At 49.5% G+C, this 21,354-nt stretch overlaps 1 protein-coding gene across 1 annotated transcript; it reads right to left on the reverse strand.

Annotated features, from left to right (window-relative positions):
• Positions 1-5,334: 5,334 nt before the first annotated feature.
• ISCU (iron-sulfur cluster assembly enzyme) lies at positions 5,335-12,527 on the reverse strand. Its single transcript, XM_016189188.2, has 5 exons — positions 12,367-12,527; positions 9,181-9,294; positions 8,338-8,448; positions 7,274-7,352; positions 5,335-5,761 (listed from the first exon to the last, which is right to left on the reverse strand). The coding sequence occupies exons 1-5, from the start codon at positions 12,490-12,492 to the stop codon at positions 5,661-5,663; spliced, it is 531 nt and encodes a 176-aa protein (XP_016044674.1). The 5' UTR covers positions 12,493-12,527; the 3' UTR covers positions 5,335-5,660.
• Positions 12,528-21,354: the final 8,827 nt, after the last annotated feature.

The following is a 21,354-nucleotide window of genomic DNA, read 5'->3' on the forward strand; positions in this document are numbered from 1 at the left end:
CCCATGATGCATGTCTTCCCAGAGGGAGATGAGTCTGGAGAGTTCTGGGAAGGACTAGCCAAGTCGGCTTCTGCTTAACCCGGGATGGAGGGCTGTCACGTGCAAAGACCCTGGGGTGGCGATGAACTTGGTGTGTGAGTCTGAAGGCAGCAGGGAGGCCAGTGGCAGGAGAGGAGGGAGGCAGGCTAGGGTGGGCAGGGCTGGGCTGGCAGGGAGGTCTGAGACAGGAGTCTGGTGTGGCAAACCGGGGCTGGTCCCTCGCTTGTCCACAAGAGGGCGACAGGGCCAGACCCCTGCTCTCCCACACCCTCAGTTCCAGCACCAGTTCTTGCACTCAGGTCCTGGAGGGCATTTTTCCCATTTTTGTTGCCCTTGTTGGGAAGACAGAGAGAGAGAGAGAGGGGGGGGGGGAAGATAGACACCTGCAGACCTGCTTTACCGCTTGTGAAGTGACTCCTCTGCAGGTGGGGAGCCGGGGGCTCGAACCGGGATCCTTCTGCCGGTCCTTGAGCTTCGCACCATGTGCGCTTAACCCGCTGCGCCACCTGGCCAGCCTCTCCTTGGATGCCTCCGTCTTACTCACATGAGACCTGGGTCCGGCCTGTCTGGACCACCCAGCTCCAGGCCTCCGGGTGGGGGACTGACACAGCCCCCTTGAGAGGGGCCCTCCACCCTGCAGACAGGACAATGTAAGACGTACCCAGGGGTCAGGTGGTGGTGCACCTGGTTAAGTACTCATTATTACAGTGTGCAAGGACCTGGGTTCAAGCCCCTGGTCCCCACCTGAAAGAGGAAAGCTTCACGGAGTGCTGCAGGTGTCTTTCCTTTTATCTCATTCTTTCTTTCTCTCTCTCCCTCCCTTCTCAGTCTCTGTCTCTATCCAGTAATAAATAAATGATATTTCCAAAAAGTAAGAATAACCCACAGAGCTCTGTGGTCCCCAGAGAGTGACCATGAGGTGCTATGGTGACAGTGCCAGCTGGCATTCACTGGAGCCTGCTGTATCATGCACAGAGCCCTGACTCTGGCAGGCGACGGTCACCTAAGCCTCCCTGTGGAGGATTTCCTTTTCAAAAAAGGAAATCAAGGCTGAGAGAGAGAAAAACCTGCTTAACAGAGAGATTGTGCGGATGGGTGTGTATTGCATAATGGTTCTGCCGGGTCTCATGTTTGAGGTTCCGAAGTCCCAGGTTCAACCCTTCTCATAAGCCAGACCAGAGTGGGGGGGGAGGGAGGGAGAGGGACATCGTGTCACTGCTGGGGATGCCTTAGTCCCCCCACATCCTAATGTCCTTGGGCTCTGGGTGGGAGGTATTTGAGGAGGGGGTCCCACCTCTGACTCTGCATCTGGGTGGGGGCCACACTGGCACTTGTCGTGCACAAGGGGGCTCCAGGCAGCCTCAAAGGGACCTTCCAGAGCCAGAGCGTGAGCCAGCGGCTGGGGTGTCCGACGTGTCATTTTCAAAGACAGCTGGGTGGGGTGGAGGTGGTGGCATCTGAGGCTGGGCCTGGGGACCAGGCGTGCCCCGTGGTTGAGAGGCTAGCCATCATGCCCTGTGTGCCAGAGGCCCGCCTTCTGCTGGGGACAGCCAGGACGTGGCTCTGCGTAGCTCGGGGACCTTGGAGTGAGGGCTAGCCCATGACAGCCCCACCTCAGGATGGAATCCTCGGGTGAGAGTGTTTCAGGAATGGTAATAGTGGGCAGAGGAACAGCATAATGGTGATGTAAAAAGATTCTCTTGCTTGAGGCTCTGAGGTCCCAGGTTCGACCTCCAGCACCACCAGAAGCCACAGCTGAGCAGTGCTCTGGGTAAGGGCGGTGGGGGTGGCGGAAAGTCCCAACACCAGCAACAAAAAGTGACTGGGAGGTGGCACAGCTGGTGAAGAGCCGAGCTGATCACGCACCAGGACCTAGGCTCAAGCCCCCAGTCCTCACCCGCAGAGAAAAGCTTCACGAGTGGTAAAGCAGTGCTGCAGGTGCCCCTCTCGCCCTCATAACTGAAATAAGTAAATCAAATTCAGCACCAGATGGTGGCACACCCAGTCAAGCGCACATGTGCACAAGGGCCCGGTTGAAGCCCGTGGTCCTCACTTGCAGGGGGGAAGCTTCATGAGTGGTGCTGCAGGGCTGCAGGTGTCTCTCTGTCTCCTCTCCCCTCTCAATTTCTCTCTGTCCTGTCAAATTAAAGATGAGTAACACTAGCGCAACAGCTAGTAGTAATGGCTGCAGTGCTGACAGCTGCAGGGATGGCGATGGAAATGCAGTGAGGAAAGTCTGTAATCAGGCTACAGTAGCAGTGACACTTTTTTTTTTAGTTATTTTATTTACTCATTCCCTTTTGTTGCCCTTGTTGTTTTATTATTGTAGTTATTATTGTTGTCGTCGTTGTTGGATAGGACAGAGAGAAACGGAAAGAGGAGGGGAAGACAGAGAGGGGGAGAGAAAGATAGACACCTGCAGACCTGCTTCACCGCCTGTGAAGCGACTCCCCTGCAGGTGGGGAGCCGGGGTTCGAACCGGGATCCTTATGCCGGTCCTTGTGCTTTGCGCCACCTGCGCTTAACCCGCTGCGCTACAGCCCGACTCCCAGCAGTGACACTCTTAACAGACACGGCAACAGTGCTGACGCCAGCCTGTGGGAACAGGGAGGACAGTAGCAGAGAGAAGGGCAGGCTGCCTGCCTCTGAATTGGCGACCTGGGGCTGGAGTCTCGTCTCTGCCGTCAGCCTGAGTCACTTTACACCTTACAGCAGAGTCCGCCTGGAGCCCCAGCAACCCCGCCTGTGTGTTCGAGGCCGAGGGCCATGCCGCGAGCTCACGTGTGCACCATGTGCTGTGTGTTGTCCTCATATCAAGCCTGTCTGCTGGGCCACAAGGCCCCACTTGGCAGATGGGGGATACAGAGACTTGGGGTGGCTGAGGCTTGTGTCCTAGGTCACAGATGGGGCTGGGGATGGCACGCAGGGGAGCCAGCATTAGAGATGGGTGTGCCCCATGGTCTGACTGGGGCTGAGGCAGCCCCCCGCCCAACTCCAGCCAGCCTCAGGGGACCCAGAGCCCTTCTGCCCTGTCAGGAGTGTGCACACAGGCCGCACTCCGGTCTCCAGCTTGAAAGCCATCCAAGCTCATAGGGCAGGGCCAGGCGTAATGTCAGGTTCTAACCTGTGCGTTGTGATGTGGTGTCCATGGCTGAAGCCAGGGAACAGCATCGAGGGAAGGCAGACTCAACCAGATGTGTTCACAGCTGGGGGGGGGGGGGGTCTTGGAGAGCTTCAGCTGCCTCCTACCTGCCTATTTTCATTTCCCTCCAGGGTCATCACTGGGACTTGGTGCTGGCACTAAGAATCCACTGCTCTTGGCAACTATTAAAAATCTTTTTTATTATTTTTGATAGACAACTAGAAATTGAGAGGGATGGGGAAGGTAGAGAGAGATACCTGCAGCCCTGCTTCATCACTTGCAAAGCTTTCCCCCTGCAGGTGAGGACTGGGGGCTTGAACCCAGGTCCCTGCACATTATAACATGTGCGCTCAGCCAGATTTGTCACCACCTAGCCCCCATTTTTTCCATTTCTTTTTATTTATTTTTTTTCCTCCAGGGTTATTGCTGGGGCTCAGTGCCTGCACCATGAATCCACTGCTCCTGGAGGCCATTTTTCCCCCTTTTGTTGCCCTTGTTGTGGTTATTATTGCTATTGTTGATGTCGTTCGTTGTTGGCTAGGACAGATAAATGGAGAGAGATGGGGAAAGACAGAGAGGGGGAGAGACAGACAAAGACACCTGCAGATCTGCTTCACCACCTGTGAAGTGACTCCCCTGCAGGTGGGGAGCCGGGGGCTTGAACCAGGATCCTTACGCCGGTCCTTGCACTTTGCACCATGTGACTTAGCCTGCTGCGCTACCGCCTGACCCCCTTCCTTTTTATTTCTATTTATTTGATGGAATAGAAATTGAGAGGGGGAGGGAGATAAAAAGGGGGAGAGAGACATCTGCAGATATGCTTCACTGTTCATGACGTGTTCCCTCTGTGGGTGGGGAGCAGGGGCTCGAACCTGGGTCCTTGTGCTGCTGATATGTGCACTTAACCAGGTGCACAACTGCCTGCTTCCCCCTTCAACAGCTGCCACTGCCACCGCCCATGGGATAGTGGAAGAGACAGGCCAAGAAACAGTAAAAGCAACCACTCCTTTCCCTGTTTGCAGGGGGTGTGAGGAGTTAGGATTTTAGGAATGGCAGGGCCTGGGCCTGGGCGAATGTGTTCCACTCAGTGCTAAGAACTCCCAGGAAACGTTGACCTAGAGAAGCAAAGGCCTCCTCAGAGTCTGGGATCCCTCAGACCGGCAGGGCACATGCTGCCCTCGTGTGGTTAAAGCTCGACTTGATCAGGGAAACGAACTCTTAAAAGAATCTTTTTTTTTTTCTTTTCTAGCTATACAACCACTTAACTTTGAGGTCTAGCTATTCTGGTAGCATTGCTGTGGCTTGAGCAGCTTCTGATGTGCAGGGATCAGTTTCAACTCTCAGAGGGGATTAAACAGGCCCAAAGTGTCTCCTTTGAAAAACACATCACAAGGCAACTGGTGGGAAGGCAGCATCGCTGGCTCCGCTGGGAGAACGAAACAGAACAAGCCACCCGAGACGGTCTGACACGGCTCCACCCAGAGGCTGATTTGAGACTCTCATGAGTGACTGCTGTGGAGGGAACAGCCTTTGAAGCCACAGAGGACTGAACATGCCCTTCCATGAGGGAGGGCAGCCCACCGATGCCTGTACAGGAACCACAGTCCAGAGAAGAGACACATCTCGCTCCAGGGGAGGAGACGGAGCCAGAGACGGAGACCCAATCGGGCCTCCTGCACTGGCTGGTGACCATGTGCCTCAGCGGGACCTGTCGACCTTGTGGAATAGGAGGTTCAGGATGGGTGGTGGTTAGAGCTAGGTACTCATGCCAGAGCCAGAAATGGATGTCTTCAAACAAGCTCAGTCCAGTACTCATGAGGTCAGTCTGGAACAAAGCACTTAACTAGATGTCACTGTTTTAGGGAAGCAGCTTTGTCTACCACAGGAAGCCACTCAGGCTGCCAAGCCCTCTCCCTAGACTGAGAACAGAAACTGGGGCCTAGGAACCCTCATTTTGAAGCTCACTCCCCCCATGCTCTTTTCGGGTTTTCGGGGGACAGAGATTTCAGAGCGGTGACAGCCTTGTGGCCTCACCTTGAGCAGAGAGCTCTCTCCTCCGTTCCCCTCACAGGACAGCTCTCTGTCTGCAGTTGCTGCCGTCTGCCCGCCGTGGCCCGGGGAGAGGGACCCAGAGACGAGGCTCGCCAGGCAGGTGCCGTCTGACACGCTTTTACTTATGACACATGCTTTATGTACAGTGACTGTGACTATCAAACGATCACAACCAAGGCGTCTGTCGGCACTCGGCCCCCAACAGATGCAGGCCATGTGAAATTCTTGTGCGTTTTATGGGCTCTCAAGATGTGGAGACTCATCCTCGCCTTCAGTCTGAAGCCAGACGGTCAACTCAAAACAAACGAACAGGGTTAAGGCGGTTAAGCGTGGACTGAATAGCCGGCGGTTGGGAGCGGACTGACTGTTCCGAGCTGCTTCGGCGCCGCGGTGCTCGGCGTGTGTGCTCTGAGGCGCTGCTGGGGCGTCAGCCTGGGAGGCCTCCTTTCTTCTCAGCCTCTCGTTTCTGGGGCTCCTGTTTCAGCTTGTAGTCAGCCAGGGCGGCCTTGATGGCATCTTCAGCCAGCACTGGAAGGAGGGAAGGGAAGAGGGAAGGAAATAGCTTGAGTTTCCAGGGTCTATTAGCATAAGATGGCCAGAGGGCAGGGTGCCGGGAAGGGCTTCAGTATCACTCAGCCTGGGTGCTGGGTGCTAGCCCAGCTAAGCCAACCACCTTTCCTGAGTGTGACTTCTGGAGGCAGATGGGAATTAGACAGCTGGGACCCCAACCTCCTGGTTTCTACTTTCTTAAAGCCCATCAGACATTTCCTGCTGGGCCAGGAGGAGGACATGTCTGACACAGGAGCGATGTGACAGTGTTCTCACCGCTTACATGAAAGCCAGGAGCAGACATGGTCGAGCTGGCGGGTATAACGGGCCCTGCCGGCTTGCTCATGGGAACATCACTCTCTAGGCTGGAAACTTATCTTATATTGTGACAGGTGGGGCTAAGGGGCTGGGGAGACAGCATCCTGGTTCTGCGGAAGACCCGCAGCCTGAGGCTCTAAGGTCTCAAGTTCACTCCCCAGCACCACCACAAGCCAGAGCTGAGTAGTGCTCTGGTTTCTGCTTCTTTGTAGGTCTCATTTAAATGAATAAATTACCATGAAAAAAAATATATATTAATAGTAGGTCTACGAGGTGGGTGTGTGTAGGGTAAGATAAAAAGCGAGGAAGCTGGAATGGCAGCACTCAGCAGAGCCTGAGCTAGTGGTTCTGGCATAGACGGGGGTGGGGTGGGGTGGGGGGGTTTCTCCAAAGCCACATGACAATGTTTAGAAGCTGTGGCCTTGGTTCACTGGCACTTGAAATTCCAGCTCAAGCGGAAAGAACTGGGGCCTCAGCGGACTTCCCGAGGACCGGGTCGGCACATCCGGCGCCAGCACCAGCTCCAGCTCTCCTCCCTGCGGCTCTGAGGGACCGGCAGAAACCTGGCCCTCTGCTGACTCACTAGTTCGGTCCGCAAACTTCTACTGACACGTCGCGGTAACTGTTCCCTCCAGCCCTCCTTCCCCTAGCAGGCTGAGCGAGGATGAAGAGCTTGGGACTGAGGCAGAGGCTGCCCTGGAAAGCTGAGGGTGAGCCCGAAGGCGCCCGGGCTTCCTCCTGGTGCAGCAGACACAATGGTGCTGCACAACTGGGCTTAGTCGTCGCACAGACACGGGCCAGGGCGGCACCAGCACGTGGGCGGGAGTGCTGAGACCACGGTGAGCAGCACCGTGCTGAAAGCGGCCTTCCCCGCTGGCCCTGACTTCTCCCCACAGGAGACCCGGGACGGGGGTGCTCTGTGGATGGAGTCGGGAGACACCTCCTGTGGTCTACGGGGCGTGTCTGCATCAGAGTGGAGTGAGGAAGAGCTCGTCTCCTTCGAGACGCCTCTGGACAGGTTGAGATCTTGGGACCCGAACCCCTGGAGGCTGTGAGGACAGACTCCATGACGAGGGAGAACTTGTGACTTGGCCACACAGGCGAGCGGGTGTCTGTACCGCCACTCCCAAGGGCCCTGCCTGCAGGCGTTCTGGAGAGTGAGCGGGGACTTACTGGAGCAGTGCAGCTTCACCGGCGGCAGGCAGAGCTCCTTAGCAATGTCCGTGTTCTTGATGGCCAAGGCCTCCTCCACCTGCCAGACAGACAGAGCGTTGGCAGCCCTGTGCTGAAGGCCAGGCAGGCCCCCAGGACCAGGGCGTAGGGTGCTTTCTGTTTCGTGACCTCAAAGGGCTGAGGGCCTTCGTGGGCCTCCCGGCTGCCTGTCCAAGCTGCAGTGGGGACCCTCCAGTAAGAAAGAAGCAGGCAGAGAACAGGGGCTCATGCATGCATGATTTCACTGCCCCTGGGCTGCTTCTTTTTCATTGAGAGAGAGAGAGAAGAGAGGCGCGGAGGGGAGAGGAGAGAGAGACAGACAGACAGACACAGACACCATAGCACTAGAACTTGCCCTGGTTCCATGGTACCTCACATTTGGGGTTAGGGTCTTCAGTTTGGCCGTGGCTGTGGTAAGGAATGCACCCTACCTTGTCAGCTCTCCCCCTCCAGCCTTCTTCAACTTCACCCTCAGAGGGCTGCTGGAGGCCACCCAGCCCACTGCTCTGAGTTGCTTCTCCCCCACCCCCAGGCCTTGCTGTGTTTTCGACACTTTAACCTCCCTCCCAGCACAGGCTGGTTTGTTATTTCAGGAATCCCTTGAGCCGCCTGCAACCCTTCCTGCACCACTAGAGGAGGAAGTAAACAGGGACACCCTCTTGTCACCCTCCACCTGACTCAGTGCCCTAAGAAGTCATGACGACATTGGCAACCTTGGCGGAAACCAAAGCCTTCTTCTCGGTCCTATTTTATTCATGAGGGAGGTCAAGGTCATTTTCTTCTCCCTCAATCAAGCTAAAGAGAAAATAAAGTGCCACCCAACGCCCCTCAATAAATAAAAATGCTCAACAAAATCCCAAAACAAAAACAAAACCACCAAAAATATTAGAAATCTCTTAGAGTGCTATTTTGAAGAAAAAAAAGAAAACACAGCTCTTTCCTTCCTCTCACTAGACCCTTCCCTGAGCTGAGAAGCAGGTCTGCGCGGGACGGGAGTTCTCTGACAGACGGTGCCGCCGGCTCACCGTCTTCCCTTTCACCCACTCGGTGGCCAAGGAGCTGGAGGCGATCGCCGAGCCACAGCCGAATGTTTTAAACCTGGCGTCCACGATCTTCCCCTTTTCATCCACTTGAATCTGGAAGAAACACAGGAGGTGAGAAACTGGCTTCAGGAGGAGCCAGTGGGGTCAGCCTTGCACCGTCTCAGAGCTCAGAGGGCTGGACACGCGAGCAACTCAACAGCACTGCACAGGCCGAGCCGGGCACAGCCGCTGAAGAATCGCCCCTCCCCCTTCTCTCTCTCCCTCTCCCTCTCGTCTGCTTTTTGCTCTGCTCGTGGCTGCTGGGTCAGCGTTTGTTCAAACATGGGACAGTCTGTAATCAAGGTCTCTGGTCTGTGCTTTTCTTGGGCACCAAACTGCAGGCAGTGGATCCCTTGGCTTGTTTCTGTTCTGTAAGATAAGATGTAAAGACCTCTGACGGAGTAGGTCGTGGCAGAGCGAGTTTACCCCAAGTGGCAGCCACCACCTTCGTGTTATCTCTGACTGTGGGCGGGGGGGGTGATTCATTGCACTTCTCGTCTCTCTGTGGATTGAGAGCTGATAGGCTGTGGTTTGCCTTCAACAAGTAAAACACACAGAACTTTTTCCTTAGCCAGACTCGCGATGAACAGGTGAGGCCGGCTTATGCTCCCGACAGGGGTAGCCATGGCAGGCTGGGGGGGGACTAGGGTTGAGTCCCTGCTCTCGTCCTCGGTGACATTTCTAACAGACTCAGCAAGGTGGAGAGCAGCTGAGACGCCGTGTGTCTATGAACTTGCAGGTACTGTGAGTGCGCAAAGGGATTACTGTTACTGCGACTGTGACTACCTGTAATTTCATGACATCACCACATGCTGGAGCCCCGACCAGTCCAGTCCCGACATTTTTTGAAGTTTTGTCGAGGGAGCCCACGTTTCTAGGATTTTCATAGTGATCAACAACCTGAAATGAGAGGGGTGAGAGAAAATTCACGGTCCCTTTCCTGGTCTTCCCAACTTGCTGATAAGGTCCTCAAAATAAGCAATTTGAAACAGGGAGGTAATTACCACATAGCAGATTTCATTTTGGAAGGAAAGGTGATGCCTGTTTTGAGATACCAGATAATAGTCAGTAAAATTGGGCTGGGTAACGGCATAATGGTTCTGCAAAAGACTTTCATGCCTGAGGCTCCAAGCTCCTAGGTGCAATCCTCACTACCACCACTAGCCAGAGCTGAGCAATGCTCTGGTATTTCTCTCTGTACTAATGTCATTTAAAAAAAAAAAATCTGTAAAAATCACATCTTAGACTTACAGAGCTCTGCCTATGGTGGTGCTGGGGGTCAAACCTTGTACCTCCAAATCTTAGGCATGAAAGTCTGTTGGGTAAATCTTTTTGTAAAAGGTAATGTTTATTACCCGTTTTTTTTCCTTTTTTTAAAAAATTTATTTATTTATTCCCTTTTGTTGCCCTTGTTTTATTTTTGTAATTATTATTGTCATCATTGTTGGATAGGACAGAGAGAAATGGAGAGAGATGGGGGAAGACAGAGAGGGGAGAGAAAGACAGACACCTGCAGACCTGCTTCACCACTTGTGAAGCGATTCCCCTGCAGGTGGGGAGCCAGGGGCTCGAACCGGGATCCTTATGCAGGTCCCTGCACTTTGCTCCACCTGTGCTTAACCCGCTGCATTGCAGCCCGACTCCCTTTTAAAGTCTTTTTAAAAATATTTATTCCCTTTTGTTGGCCTTGTTATTATTGTTGTAGTTATTATTGTTGTTGATGTTGTCGTTGTTGGATAGGACAGAGAGAAAGGAGAGGGGAGGGGAACACGGGAGGAGAGAAAGAGACATCTGCAGACTTGCTTCACCGCCTGTGAAGTGACTCCCCTGCAGGAGGGGAGCGGGGGGCTCGAACTGGGATCCTTATGCTGGTCCTTGCGCTTGGCGCCACATATGCTTAACCCGCTGCGCTACTGCCCAACTCCCCAAATTTTAAAAATTAGTAACAGCTCAGGGGCAGAAGGCATTCCTAGAAGCCTCAAGGAGATTGTTACTGAAAAAATAATGACACAGAACTTGCCCTTTAAAAAATATTTTTTTAATATTTATTTATTTTCCCTTTTGTTGCACTTGTTGTTGTAGCCTTGTTGTGGTTATTACTGTTGTTGTTGACGTCGTTTATTGTTGGACAGGACAGAGAGAAATGGAGAGAGGAGGGGAAGACAGAGAGGGGGAGAGAAAGAGACACCTGCAGACCTGCTTCACCGCCTGTGAAGTGACTCCCCTGCAGGTGGGGAAGAACTTGTCCTTTTGTGCATTATTAAAATAAAACAAAGTGATTGGGAGGTGACACAGTGGATAAAGCATTGGATTCTGAAGCATGAGGTCCCAAGTTCAATCCCTGGCAGCATATTTGCGAGAGTTATGTCTGGTTCTCTCTTTCCCTACCTTTTTTTTTTTAAGATTTTTTAAATATTTATTTTATTTACCTATCCCCTTTTGTTGCCCCTTTTTTTTAATTGTTGTAGTTATTATTGTAGTCATTGTTGGATAGGACAGAGAGAAATGTAGAGAGGAGGGGAAGACAGAGAGGGGGGAGAAAGACAGACACCTGCAGACCTGCTTCACCGCCTGTGAAGTGACTCCCCCTGCAGGTGGGGAGCCGGGGGGCTCGAACAGGGATCCTTATGTCGGTCCCTGCGCTTTGCACCACGTGCACTTTTTAAAAGATTTTATTTATTTATGAAGAATGAAAGCAGGAGAAAGAACTAGACATCACTCTGGTACATGTGCAGCCGGGGATTGAACTCAGGACCTCATGTTTGAGAGTCCAATGCTTTACCCACTGTGCCCTCTCCCAACCACCTTTGTTTGTTTAAAAAAAATTTTTGTTTCTTTTGTGGTCCAGGAGGTGGCGCAGAGAATAAAGCATGGGGACTTTCAAGCCTGAGGTCCTGAGTTCCATCCCTCGCAGCACATGCACCAGCGTGATGTCTGGTTCTTTCTCTCTCTTCCTACCCCCTTTCATGAATAAGATAAATATTAAAATTATTTTATTATCTTTATTTATTGTATAGAGGCAGGCAGAAAGAGAGAGGAAGAGAGACACCTGCAGCCCTGCTTCACCACTTGCAAAACTTTCCCCCTGCTGGGGGTGGGGGTTGGTCGGGGACGGACAGACTGGGGACACGGACACACACACACACACACACACACACACACACTCACTCGAACCCGGGTCCTTGTGGATTGTAACATATGCGCTCAACCAGGTGCACCACCACCCGGCCCCTTTCTCTCTCTCTCTCTCTCTCCCCCCTTTTTTTTTTTTTTTTTTTTTTAATTTTTTATTTAACCAGAGCACTGTTTAGCTCTGGCTTATGGTGGTGGTGGTGGGGATTGAACCTGGGACTTTGTGGAGCTTCAGGCACGAGGGTCTCTTTGCATAACCACGATGCCGTCTCCCCCTATCTTGATCATGAGTTCCAGCAGGAAAACCTGAAAGTCAAAAGTCATCCATCCCTGCATGTCTGGGCGCCGACGGCAGCGCCCCCTGGCGGCGCGGAGCCCTCGTCCCGCGTGTCGCGTCAACACAACCGTCCCCGCAGGGGGGAGGAGCCGGGAGCCGCTGAAAAGTCTCTTCCCACCGGCACGCCGGAGGCTTTAGGAACCGGGGCGTTTGTTTACAGCGAGCCCCAGGGCCCCCTTCCCCCGACCTCTGCGCCCCCCCCCCTTTCTGACTCCGAGCCTGAAAGGTCTCCCCGGTGACAAACAGGCAGACGCGTGGCCCCACGGGGACTTCGGGGCAATCGTGGGGGTGGGGACGACCCTTCACGCCCCCCGGAAGACGGTGGGTGCCGAGGTGGTCTCACCTCCGGCCCTCGACACCACCCAGCAAAACGGAGCCATTATGAGGCGCGTCGGGCTCGGAGGCTGCGAGCTCCAACGAGGACGCGCCAGACGCTGCGGCTGCTGCTGCCTACGTCCAACACACCCGGTTCCCGAGCGCCCGCCCCCAAGGGCCCGCCCTACCTTCTTATGGTAGAGCCGGGCCGGGGCTGACAGTTCCCGGGGCGGGAGGCGCGGGGTCCCGAGCGGGGTCCCGAGCAGCAGGGCGGAAGCCGCCCGTCTCAGCCGGCCCGCTCCAGCAGCCGCCATCTTGCGGGCTCGAGACTGCGTCGATTGAGCGCGACGCCGGGATGGGGGAGAGGGCCGCGCGCCTCCTGATGTCACGTCGCTTCTACGTCACGCGCGGAGCGGGCCGGGCCACGCCCATCGGGGGGCGGGGCGTGACTGGCGAAGTCGGTGGCGCGTGTGGGAGGAGGGCGCGGGGACCCTCTGCGGAGCTGGGGCGCTGGGGGACCCTGAGCTCCGGGCCGGCGGTGGCCGCCGCAGTGCGCCCCCGAAGGGTCGCCAGGTGTCCTTTCTCAGCCCTGTTTTGCTGCGAGGGCCGTGGAGACGCAGAGCCGTATAGACGTGTTGGAGGGGGTCCGAGTTAAACTGATTTGGGGGGGGGGGGGGTCCTGCTTCTGGCGCCTGCCAGGCTGTGAGTCTGGGCGGGTGGCGTCAGCGCTTTGGTCCTTATTATTATTATTATTTTTATTTAAGAAAGGATTAATTAACAAAACCATAGGGTAGGAGGGGTACAATTCCACACAATTCCCACCGCCCAATCTCCATATCCCACCCCCTCCCCTGATAGCCTTCCCATTCTCTAGCCCTCTGGGAGCATGGACCCAGGGTCATTGAGGGTTGCAGAAGGTAGAAGGTCTGGCTTCTGTCATTGCTTCCCCGCTGAACATGGGCGTTGACTGGTCGGTCCATACTCCCAGTCTGTCTCTTTCCCTAGTAGGATGGGTCTCTGGGGAAGCTGAGCTCCAGGACACATTGGTGGGGTCTTCAATCCAGGGAAGCCTGGCCGGCATCCTGATGGCATCTGGAACCTGGTGGCTGAAAAGAGAGTTAACATACAAAGCCAAACAAATTGTTGAGCAATCATGGACCCAAAGCTTGGAAAAGTGGAGAGGAAGTGTTAGGGAGGTACTCACTGCAAACTCTAGTGTACTTCTGCTTTCTTACTTTGGTGCCATACTCCAAACTCAGTCAATTCTGCTTTGCGTTTCTACTTCTTTTTTTTTTTTTTTTTTTACATGCATAACATTCCCCAGATTCCCATTTAACAATACAACCCCCACTATTTCATTCATCATTTTTCATGGACCTGTATTCTCCCCACCCACCTACCCCAGAGTCTTTTACTTTGGTGTAATACTCCAATTCCATTTCAGGTTCGACTTGTGTTTTCTTTTCTAATCTTGTTTTTCAACTTCGGCCTGAGAGTGAGATCATCCCATATTCATCCTTCTGTTTCTGACTTATTTCACTCAACATGATTTTTTCAAGGTCCATCCAAGATCGGCTGAAAACGGTGAAGTCACCATTTTTTACAGCTGAGTAGTATTCCATTGTGTATATAGACCACAACTTGCTCAGCCACTCATCTGTTGTTGGACACCTGGGTTGCTTCCAGGTTTTGGCTATTACAAATTGTGCTGCCAAGAACATATGTGTACACAGATCTTTTTGGATGGATGTGTTGGGTTCCTTAGGATCTATCCCCAGGAGAGGAATTGCAGAGTCATAGGGTAGGTCCATTTCTAGCCTTCTGAGAGTTCTCCAGACTGTTCTCCACAGAGGTTGGACCAATTTACATCCCCACCAGCAGTGCAGGAGGGTTCCTTTGACCCCACACCCTCTCCAGCATTTGCTGCTGTTACCTTTTCTGATGTGTGACATTCTCACAGGAGTGAAGTGATATCTCATTGTTGTCTTGATTTGCATTTCTCTGACAATCAGAGACTTGGAGCATTTTTTCATGTGTTTCTCGGCCTTTTGGATCTCTTCTGTGGTGAATATTCTGTCCAAGTCCTCCCCCCATTTTTGGATGGGGTTATTTGTTGTCTTGTTGTTGAGTCTGGCAAGCTCTTTATATATGTTGGTTATTAAACTCTTATCTGATGTATGGCATGTAAAGATCTTCTCCCATTCTGTGAGGGGTCTCTTGGTTTGGGTAGTGGTTTCTTTTGCTGTGAAGAAGCTTTTTAATTTGATGTAGTCCCATAGGTTTATACTTGCCTTAGTCTTCCTTGTAATTGGATTCGTTTCATTGAAAATGTCTTTAAAATTTATGCGGAAAAAAGTTCTTCCAATATTTTCCTCTAAGTATCTGATAGTTTCTGGTCTAACATCCAAGTCCTTGATCCACTTGGAATTTACTTTTGTATTTGGTGAAATACAGTGATTCAGTTTCATTCTTCTGCATGTTTCAACCCATTGTTTCCAACACCATTTGTTGAAGAGACTCTGCTTTCCCCATGTAATAATCTGGGCCCCTTTGTCAAAGATTAGATGTCCATACGTGTGGGGCCTCATTTCTGGGCTCTCAATTCTATTCCACTGGTCAGTGTGTCTGTTCATGTTCCAGTACCAAGCAGTTTTGATGACAATGGCTCTATAATACAGTTTGAGATCTGGCAGTGTGATGCCTCCGGTTCTGTTCTTTTTTCTCAAGATTGTTTTGGCAATTCTAGGTCTTTTCTGGTTCCAGATAAACATTTGTAGCATTTTTTCTATTCTCCTAAAAAATGTGCTTGGGATCTTGATGGGGATAGCATTAAATTTGTAGATGGCTCTGGGTAATATATTCATTTTGATGATGTTAATTCTTCCAACCCATGAACATGGAATATCTTTCCACTTCTTTGTGTCTTTTTCAATTTCTTTGAGTAGTGACTCATAATTTTCAGTATACAAGTCTTTCACTTCTTTGGTTAGGTTTACTCCTAGATATTTTATTGTTTTTGTTGCTATAGAAAAAGGAACTGATTTCTGGATTTCAATTTCTTCTAACTTAGTGTTTGCATAGAGGAATGCCACTGACTTTTGAATGCTAATTTTATAGCCTGACACATTACTGTATTGCCTGATGATTTCCAAAAGCTTCTTGCTGGATTCCTTAGGTTTTTCCATGTATATTATATCATGTCATCTGCAAATAAGGAGAGTTTGACTTCTTCTCTTCCAATCTGTATGCCTTTAATTCCTTGCTCCTGCCTGATTGCTATGGCAAGAACTTCCAACACTATGTTGAATAGTAATGGTGATAGTGGGCAGCCCTGTCTAGTACCTGATCTGAGTGGAAATGCTTCCAGTTTTTCACCATTGAGTAGGATGTTGGCTGTAGGTTTGCTATATATAGACTCCACTATCTTCAAGAATTTTCCATCTATTCCCATTTTTTGTAGTGTTTTGATCATAAAGGGATGTTGTATTTTGTCAAAGGCTTTCTCTGCATCTATTGATATGACCATGTGGTTTTTGGTCTTGCTTTTGTTGATGTGGTGGATCACATTGATTGATTTACGTATATTAAACCAACCTTGCATGCCTGGGACAAACCCCACTTGGTCATGATGAACAATCTTTTTGATATACTGCTGTATCCAGTTGGCTAGAATTTTGTTCAATATTTTCGCATCTATGTTCATCAGAGATATTGGTCTGTAGGTTGTGTCCCTGTCTGCTTTTGGTATCAGGGTGATGTTGGCTTCATAGAAGCTGGCAGGGAGTATTCCAGTGTCTTCAATCTTCTGGAAGACTTTTAAAAGTAGAGGTATTAGTTCTTCTTTGAAAGTTTTGTAGAATTCATTTGTAAAACCATCTGGTCCAGGACTTTTATTTTTGGGAAGATTTTTGATAACTGTTTCAATTTCATTAGCTGTGATGGGCCTGTTCATGTTATCCACTTCGTCTTTACTTAGTTTTGGAAGTTGGTAGGTATCTAGGAAATCATTCATTTCTTCCAGGTTCTCTAGCTTGGTGGCATATAGTTGTTCATAGAAGCCTCGCATGATATGTTGAATTTCTGCAGTGTCTGTTGTGATTTCTCCTCTTTCATTTACTATCCGATTTATTTGGGTTTTCTCCCTTTTTTGTTTTGTGAGTCTGGCTAAAGGTTTGTCGATTTTGTTTACTCTTTCGAAGAACCAACATTTACTTTCGTTGATCTTTTGTATGGTTTTCCTATTCTCAATATTATTTATTTCTGCGCTAACTTTAGTAATTTCTGTCCTTCTGGTTGCTTTAGGATTCCTTTGTTCTTCTTCTTCTAGGTCTTTGAGATGTGCAATCAGGCTGTTTATTTCTGCCTTTTCTTGTTTCCTAATGTGTGCTTGAATAGCTATGAACTTCCCTCTTAGGACTGCTTTAGCTGTGTCCCAAATATTTTGATAGCTTGTGTCTTCATTTTCATTGAACTCTCGAAACATTTTGATTTCTTCCTTGATTTCCTCTTTGACCCAGAAGTTGTTAAGAAGTGTACTGTTGAGCTTCCACATTTTGGGACTGTTACTAATCTTTTGTTGATTGTTAAGTGTTAGTTTAATTCCACTGTGGTCTGAGAAGATGCTTGGGATGATTTCAGTGCTCTTGAATTGGCTGATGCTGTCTTTGTGGCCTAACATATGGTCTGTCCTTGAGAATGACCCATGTGGATTTGAGTAAAATGTGTATTCCAGTTTCTTGGGATGAATGACTCTGAAAATGTCCAATAGTTCTAGTTTATCTATCTCTTCATTTAGCTCCCTTATGTCTTTACTGATTTTCTTCCTGGATGATCTGTCAAGTTGAGATAGTGGGGTGTTGAAGTCCCCTACTATGATTGTGTTACTGTTAATATATTGCTGTAGCTCTTTCAGTAGAAGTTTGATGTATTTAGATGGCTTCTCATTGGGTGCATAGATATTAATAATTGTTAAGTCCTCTTGATTGACTGATTCTCTGAGCATTAAGTAGTGTCCATTCCTATCTTTTTTAATCTTATCTATTTTAAAGTCTATCATGTCAGATATGAGAATAGCTGTTCCTGCCCTTTTTTGTGGACCATTGGCTTGAATGATAGTTTTCCATCCTTTCACTTTAAGTCTGTGTTTGTCTTGTTGCGTTAGGTGAGTTTCCTGTAGACAACATATTGTTGGGTTGTGTTTTCTGATCCATCTTCCTACTCTGTGTCTTTTAATAGGTGAATTCAGGCCATTGACATTTATTGATATCAAAGATTGAAGATATATTTTTTTAAATTTTTTTTATTTAAGAAAGGATTAATTAACAAAACCATAGGGTAGGAGGGGTACAACTCCACACAATTCCCACCGCCCAATCTCCATATCCCACCCCCTCCCCAGTAGCTTTCCCATTCTCTATCCCTCTGGGAGCATGGACCCAGGGTCATTGAGGGTTGCAGAAGGTAGAAGGTCTGGCTTCTGTAATTGCTTCCTCGCTGAACATGGGCGTTGACTGGTCGGTCCATACTCCCAGTCTGCCTGCGATTGAAGATATTTTAACATCATTCTTGTAGAGTTTTAGAGTGTTTTGATATATGTCCTATTTGTGGTGGTCAGGTTGTTTATAGGAGACCTTTCAGAACTTCTTTCAGGGCAGGCTTGGTGATGGTTGCTTCCGTCACCTGTTGCTTGTCTGAGAAGGTTTTGATGCTTCCATCTAGTCTGAGTGACAATCTAGCAGGATATAGTATTCTTGGTTGAAAGCCTTTCTCATTGAGCACTCGATAGATATCTTGCCATTCTCTTCTGGCCTGTAGTGTTTGTATGGAGAAGTCTGCTGCTAATCTTATGGGTTTTCCTTTGTAGGTGACTCTTTGTTTTTCTCTTGCAGCCTTGAGGATCCTTTCTTTATCCTTATTCCTTTCCAATCTAAGTATGACATGTCTTGGTGTCTTTAGGTCTGGGTTAATTCTGTTTGGGACCCTCTGGGCTTTTTGAATCTTTATGTCTTTGGTGTTGTCTAGACTAGAGAAATTTTCAGCTATTATGGCCTGGAGAATGCTTTCTTCCTCTCCTTCTCTTTCTTCTTCTGGTAAGCCAATAATGCGTATATTGTTTCTTTTGAAGTCATCCCATAGGACTCTGTTGTTGTTTTCAGCATCTCTTAATCTCTTTTTGAGATCTCTTACTTCTTTTTTAGTTGTCTCTAATTCATCCTCAATCTTGCTAATTCTGTCTTCAGCCTCATAGATTCTATTCTCTCTGCCCTCTACTGCTTTCTGGAGTTCATCTATTTTGTTGCCCTGCTCTGATACTGTTTTAGCTTGTTCAGCTAGTTGCCTTCTTAGCTCAGGGATTTCAGCTTTCAGCTCTCTAATAACCATGAGATAATTAGAATTTTCTTCCATATTCTCATTTGTTGTTCCTGCATTTCTGATTACAATTTTTTCAAATTCTTTACTCACTCCTATTATTATTTCCTTAGCTAATGTTTGGATGTTGAACTCGTTGTTTTGTGCTTCACCCTCTGGAGGACTTTTAGCTGGACTCTTGTCCTGGTTTGAGTCTCCAATATTTTTTCTTGTTGTTTTAACCATTTTATATATTATGTTATGAGTTCCCTTTATCAGTACTTTTCAAATTATTGATCACTATTGCCTGGATTGACTTGTGTCTAAGTAATTTAATTAAAGGGTTTACCGTGGTGGAAGTTAACAGTTTTTTTTTCAATCCCTGAGTTGGAGCTCAGTGGTGTAAAAGCCTCTTTTTTTTTTCTTCCCTGTAGGCTATGGATGCCTGAGGGCTTTTAAACTATCAATAGGCTTCTTCGCTTAATCACTGACTCCTGACCAAGAGATAAATCAGGGTGTGGCAGAGATAATCCAGTGGTTATGCAAAGAGACTTTCACAGCCCCTCAGCTATGCCAAGGAGATATAGGTCTTCTCCTGAGTTTCCCGGTTAGATCTCTGTCCCCTGGTGTCCCTCCCTGTTGCTGCTCCAGATTCTGAGGGTAGTAGCAATGGAGACTCAGAGTTGCACTTGGTGAGTCTCTGGGGAGTCCTTTCCTCCCTTCAGCTGTCCCCTTGTTGTGGAGCAGACTGGAGGTGGTGTCTCCACTGATAAACTGCTGAATGTTAGCAGTCACTTAATCTCTCCTTAGGCCCCTCTCTCCTCTCTGTCACCAGCCACGCGTGTTTGTACTCACGGGTGATTTACTGGGTTCCTGTGGTCATTCTAGTCCTGTCTTGTTTCGGTCCGGGTGGTCTCCTTTGGTATTCCTAGTTGATCCGGGAGAGGAGAGGAGAGAAAGTGATCTGCTGCTCGAAGCTCCGCCTCCGGAAGTCGAATCCCCTCTCGCTTTGGTCCTTATTTTATTTTAAAAATATTTCTTGTTTGGTAAGGATCCCGGTTCGAGCCCCCGGCTCCCCACCTGCAGGGGAGTCGCTTCACAGTCCATGAAGCAGGTCTGCAGGGGTCTGTCTTTCTCTCCCCCACTCTGTCTTCCCCCATCTCTCCATTTCTCTCTGTCCTAGCCAACAACAACGACATCAATAACTACAACAATAAAACAACAGGGGCAACAAAACGGAATAAATAAATATTTTAAAAATATATTTCTTGTTTGTACTTATTGAGAGACAGGAAACTAGTGTTACTCTAGCACACGCAGTGCTGGGGATCCAACTCAGGACGGCATGCTTGAAAGTTCAGCTCTCTGCCAGCTGTGCCACCTCTGCTTAAAACAAACAAAAAAAAAGCAAAACAAAACAAAAAACCCCACCCTATTTTACTTGCCCGCATGGGAGAAACCAGAGCATTACAGTGGTAGTGCAGTCCAGGGAATCGAACCGGTAACCTCAGACACTCAAATCTTGTGGTCTCCCGGCTGAGTGAGTTCCTGCCCCACTGTTCTCTGGAGCTATTCAAGGACCATTCTTCCATCCTTGGAACAAAACATGTGCAGGGTGCCTGTCCTGTATCACAGGCTGTGCTGGATTTGGGGGACTCAGTGGAAAGAAAAACATTCCTGCTGTACCTAAGCTTACCAAGGATGAGAAAAGCATTGAGTAAAGAAATGCACCATCGCTTTTCTTACCTTGAAACATGGGAAGCTTAATCAAAGAAAACATGCTCTGGGGCGGGGGTAGATAGCATAATGGTTATGCAAAGAGACTCATGTCTGAAGCTCCAAAGTCCCAGGTTCAGTCCCCCTATCACCATAAGCCAGAGCTGGGCACTGCTCTTGTTATAATAGAAAACAAAGCAAAAAAAAAAATGCTTTGAGTCTTAAGTGTTTTTGTATCTGTTTCTCTCTGATATGAGCTCAATTTATGTGGCAATGCCTGGAAGTTGGGAATTCCCATGTGCATGCTTAGGGATCTAATTCATTATGACGGGTTTGCAGGATGTTCTTAGAAAATCAGAAAAACCGAGTTGGGCGGTAGCGCAGCGGGTTAAGCGCAGGTGACGCAAAGCACAAGGACCGGCTAAGGATCCCGGTTCGAGCCCCCGGCTCCCCACCTGCAGGGGAGTCGCTTCACAGGCGGTGAAGCAGGTCTGCAGGTGTCTGTCTTTCTTTCCTCCTCTCTGTCTTCCCCTCGTCTCTCCATTTCTCTCCGTCCTATCCGACAACGACGACATCAATAACAACAACAATAAAGCAACAAGAGCAACAAGATGGAGTAAATAAATAAATAAATATTAAAAAAAAAAAAAAAAAAGAAAATCAGAAAAAACCCAAACGTATTCGGTGCCTACGAGGTACTAGGCACATTTGGTGGTGGTGGTGGGGCGATCTCGTTGGGAAATAGTTTTTTTTTTTAATGCAAAGAGATTTCCCGGAGGGACTGGAGACTCCTTTGCGTTTGAGTCTCAATTGCCGGGGCCACGGAGCCAGGCATCACGTCAGAGGAGGCGTAGACTGTGGCGCTCGGTCCAAAAAAAAAAAAACAAAAAAAACACAGAGGTTGACCTTCTTAACATGGCGCCAAAGCCCTGCCTCTCGGCAGTCACGCTCGCCCCGTAAAGTCCCCCAGCGGCTTCTACTTCCTGTCCGAGGACCCCAAGGCGTGTCCGACGTTGTGCCTGAACAGCCGCCGTATTACTTGAGGTTCTTCTCCACCAAGGACCTTTACAGGTCTATAAGAATAATACAGTTGAGTGGACGTCTCGATCTCT

This window comes from Erinaceus europaeus, chromosome 6 (assembly GCF_950295315.1).
Source record: "Erinaceus europaeus chromosome 6, mEriEur2.1, whole genome shotgun sequence".
Taxonomy (NCBI): domain Eukaryota; kingdom Metazoa; phylum Chordata; class Mammalia; order Eulipotyphla; family Erinaceidae; genus Erinaceus; species Erinaceus europaeus.

Coding starts and splice junctions, on each gene's coding strand:
- ISCU (XM_016189188.2), bottom strand. CDS start 12,492: ATGGCGGCTGCTGGAGCGGGCCGGCTGAGACGGGCGGCTTCCGCCCTG. Junction 9,295..12,366: donor CCCGGCTCTACCATAAGAAG/GTAGGGCGGGCC, acceptor CTCTCATTTCAG/GTTGTTGATCACTATGAAAA. Junction 7,353..8,337: donor AGTGGGTGAAAGGGAAGACG/GTGAGCCGGCGG, acceptor TCTGTCTGGCAG/GTGGAGGAGGCCTTGGCCAT.